Source organism: Asparagus officinalis, chromosome 1 (genome assembly GCF_001876935.1).
Source record: "Asparagus officinalis chromosome 1, Aspof.V1, whole genome shotgun sequence".
Classification (NCBI taxonomy): domain Eukaryota; kingdom Viridiplantae; phylum Streptophyta; class Magnoliopsida; order Asparagales; family Asparagaceae; genus Asparagus; species Asparagus officinalis.
The window spans coordinates 19,942,057-19,945,191 of record NC_033794.1 but is presented as its reverse complement, the minus strand read 5'-3'; the positions used below and the strand labels follow the sequence as shown (position 1 = coordinate 19,945,191).

Below are 3,135 nucleotides of genomic sequence, written 5' to 3'. Positions count from 1 at the left end.
GCCCCTCTTGATGAATTTGGTATGTACCTTGATTATTTACCATTATAATGTATATTAAAATCTTATATAGTATTAACAACATATTGCATTTGCTTTGTCATAGGAAATATTCATCAACCCAAATGGGGTCATCTAAAGAAACTCCATGAATCCCTTAAAGTGATACAGAATGCTCTTCTCTTTGGAGACAAGAAAAACACAACCCTTGGCGATAAAATCACTGTATATGATAAATATCAACCCTTAATTACGTTTAATTTTTCTTTATCTGATAATACTTGTGGTTAATGTATAATTTTTTTTTTTAAATTTTAGGTAACAAAATTCTCAGGTAACAATGTCACCTCTGCTTGTTTCTTGAGTAATGAAGGCAACTCAACGGATGCAACCTTCGATTACGAAGGCAAAAGTTACTTTTTGCCAGCTTGGTCTGTTAGTATTCTTGCTGATTGCAAAGAAGAAATTTACAACACTGCCAAGGTTATTATTTTTTGGGTCAAATGTGAACTATTTTTTTGGAAAAAGAATTAATTCAGAATTTAAAAGATTTTTCTGGTATTTTCAGGTGGATACTCAAACTACTGTCAAGGTTAAGAAACCTAACTTGGCTGAGGATGAGTCTAAATTGACATGGAGTTGGGCTCCTGAAATCTTAACAAATCAAGTTAAAGGTAAAAATCCATCGCTCAAAGCAAATAAACTCTTGGAACAGGTTAAAACTACTGCAGATGCCAGTGATTATCTGTGGTACATTACCAGGTATTTTTCGTTACAAAATATGTATAATATTTTTTTCTGTAGAAAATATAGGCTCACATTGAATATTTCTATGGTTACAGTGTTGATAATCTTCAAGAAGGCAAAATGACTCTTCGTGTTAATACAACTGGCCATGGTCTTTATGTTTTCGTTAATGGAGCACTCATTGGTAAGTTTCTCTTTTAATCTCTTCCAATGTTTAATATACTAAGATTTTTGGTGCTAATTCTTTTATCTTAACTAATAGGATCTCAATATGCTCTGAACGATCACTTTAGTTTCATCTTTGAGAGCACTATTGATGTCAAGGGTGGAACAAATGTCATTGCTTTGCTTAGTGCAACTGTGGGACTAAAGGTAGGTAGTTTGTAAATAATTGATGGTACTTATTTTTCATGTAATAATTATTACTTTGTTTAATGTTATAATTTTATTTTCTCAGAATTATGGTTCGTTTTACGAGACTACACCAGTTGGGATATCTGGTCCCGTGCAATTGATTGCAGGAAACACAGCCATAGATTTATCAAATAACCAATGGTCTTACAAGGTATAAGAAAGAAATTTTATGATACCATCATTTATACTTAAATTTTGTGTGATTTTCACTTTTTTTTTGTAATATTCAGATTGGGATCGACGGCTTAGGAAAGCAATTGCACCTCAAAAACCAACATATCAAATGGCATTCACGAACAGTTCCTACAAAGAGACCCTTCACTTGGTACAAGGTAACATTCTAGAACTCTAGCGTTCTTTTTTTTTCTGGACATTGTTAATATTTCCCTGTGAAATTTATGTTTCTGTATTTTGATCAGACAAACTTCGAAGCTCCATTGGGCTCGGACCCTGTTGTTGTAGACTTGCAAGGGATGGGAAAAGGAATGGCGTGGGTGAATGGAGAAAATATTGGCCGATATTGGCCAAAGATTACTGCCACTTCGAAGAATTGCACAGCGTGTGACTATAGAGGTGAATTCACTGCGGATCGTAGTTGTAACACCGGCTGCAACGAGCCTGGTCAGAGATGGTAGGCTAAAAATATTGAATTATTGTCGATACGTATTTTGTTATAATATACATGTTGAATATGTTATTCATATATTTATTGCAAAATTGACAGGTATCATGTCCCAAGAGAGTATCTGAAACCTGGAAAGACAAACACATTAATATTGTTCGAAGAATTTGGTGGCAATCCGTCCTCTATTAATTTCCAAACAGTCGTAGTTGGAACTATATGTGCTACTGTAAATGAGAAGGAGACCCTTAATCTGACTTGCGAAGGCGGGAAAATCTCTGGAATCAACTTTGCCGGTTTCGGAAATCCTCAAGGAACCTGTCAAGCCTTCACCAAAGGAACCTGTGAGGCTCCTGGAACTCTGGAAAAAGTTAAGCAGGTAAATTTCCAGACTTCTGTTCTTTTGGCATTTCAATGTATTGGACGAAAGTTTAACCTGTAAGCTTTCTTTTCCGGTTTATTTTCAGGAATGTATTGGCAAATTATCGTGCTCGATATTGGCTGACGAGGGTTTGCTTGGAGCTTGCACTCCCTGTGGAAATGTTACCAAGAAACTTGCAGTGCAGGCAACTTGTAGCTAGTTAATTTTGTTATGGTTAGGTTTTCTTTTTCTTCTTTGTGAATGATTTAGGAGGCAGTTTTTAGATGTTGATGAGCAATGGACTTGATTAGTTGTGAAGATCTATATGAATAAAGTAATGGTATTGTCTTGGTTCTGTCATTTTATAATGTGCTGTGAAAATGAAAGCACTTGCTTCTCCTTTTTCATCAAGTTTTACTAGCTCTTCCATTTTACTAGATCTTTCTGAGGTTGCAAATAGCTACAATGCTTTATCTCTATATAAAATAAAACAAACAAGTATACAAGCAACACCAGAAAGAAATAACATATCAAATAAAACATTATAAGATAGTGATGATTGTACACAAGAGTTATACAACTCTTGTACTCCTATACACGAAAAAAGTGGAACCCTTTTTTATAAACCGGAAAAGAAAATTATGGGTTGCAATTGGACTCCTCATCATTATGTCTAGGTACGACTCTTGTAGTATACTTATCATATGATGCACAAGACTTCAAAAAAAGACGAGCTTTTTCAATAGTAGTCCAAAAATCTTTCATATTTTGAAATTAGTCCTCGAAATCTTTCATAGTTGAAACTAGTTCCCCAAACCTTTCGAAATTAGCCCCCCATATTCGATAAAGTTGAAGAAATATTCCATCCATATCAAATTGCTAACTAGGGGTGCTAATTTAAGAATAGTTAAAAATTTTGGGGGATTAATTGTCAAATCGCAATGATTTGGAGGAATAGTATCAAAATATTAAAGCTTTGAGGGACTACTATGGA

General features: G+C 34.5%; 1 protein-coding gene across 1 annotated transcript in view; it reads left to right on the top strand.

Moving 5' to 3' along the window:
* LOC109831529 (beta-galactosidase-like) overlaps positions 1–2,501 on the top strand; it is a 4,248-nt gene extending 1,747 nt beyond the window's left edge. The window contains exons 9-19 of the mRNA XM_020398865.1: positions 2–19; positions 104–222; positions 316–480; positions 566–759; positions 840–928; positions 1,007–1,116; positions 1,202–1,309; positions 1,389–1,490; positions 1,578–1,789; positions 1,883–2,159; positions 2,248–2,501. Of these exons, the coding sequence (XP_020254454.1) occupies positions 2–19; positions 104–222; positions 316–480; positions 566–759; positions 840–928; positions 1,007–1,116; positions 1,202–1,309; positions 1,389–1,490; positions 1,578–1,789; positions 1,883–2,159; positions 2,248–2,361 (1,508 nt within the window). The 3' untranslated portion in view covers positions 2,362–2,501. The remainder of the gene's footprint in view (position 1; positions 20–103; positions 223–315; positions 481–565; positions 760–839; positions 929–1,006; positions 1,117–1,201; positions 1,310–1,388; positions 1,491–1,577; positions 1,790–1,882; positions 2,160–2,247) is intronic.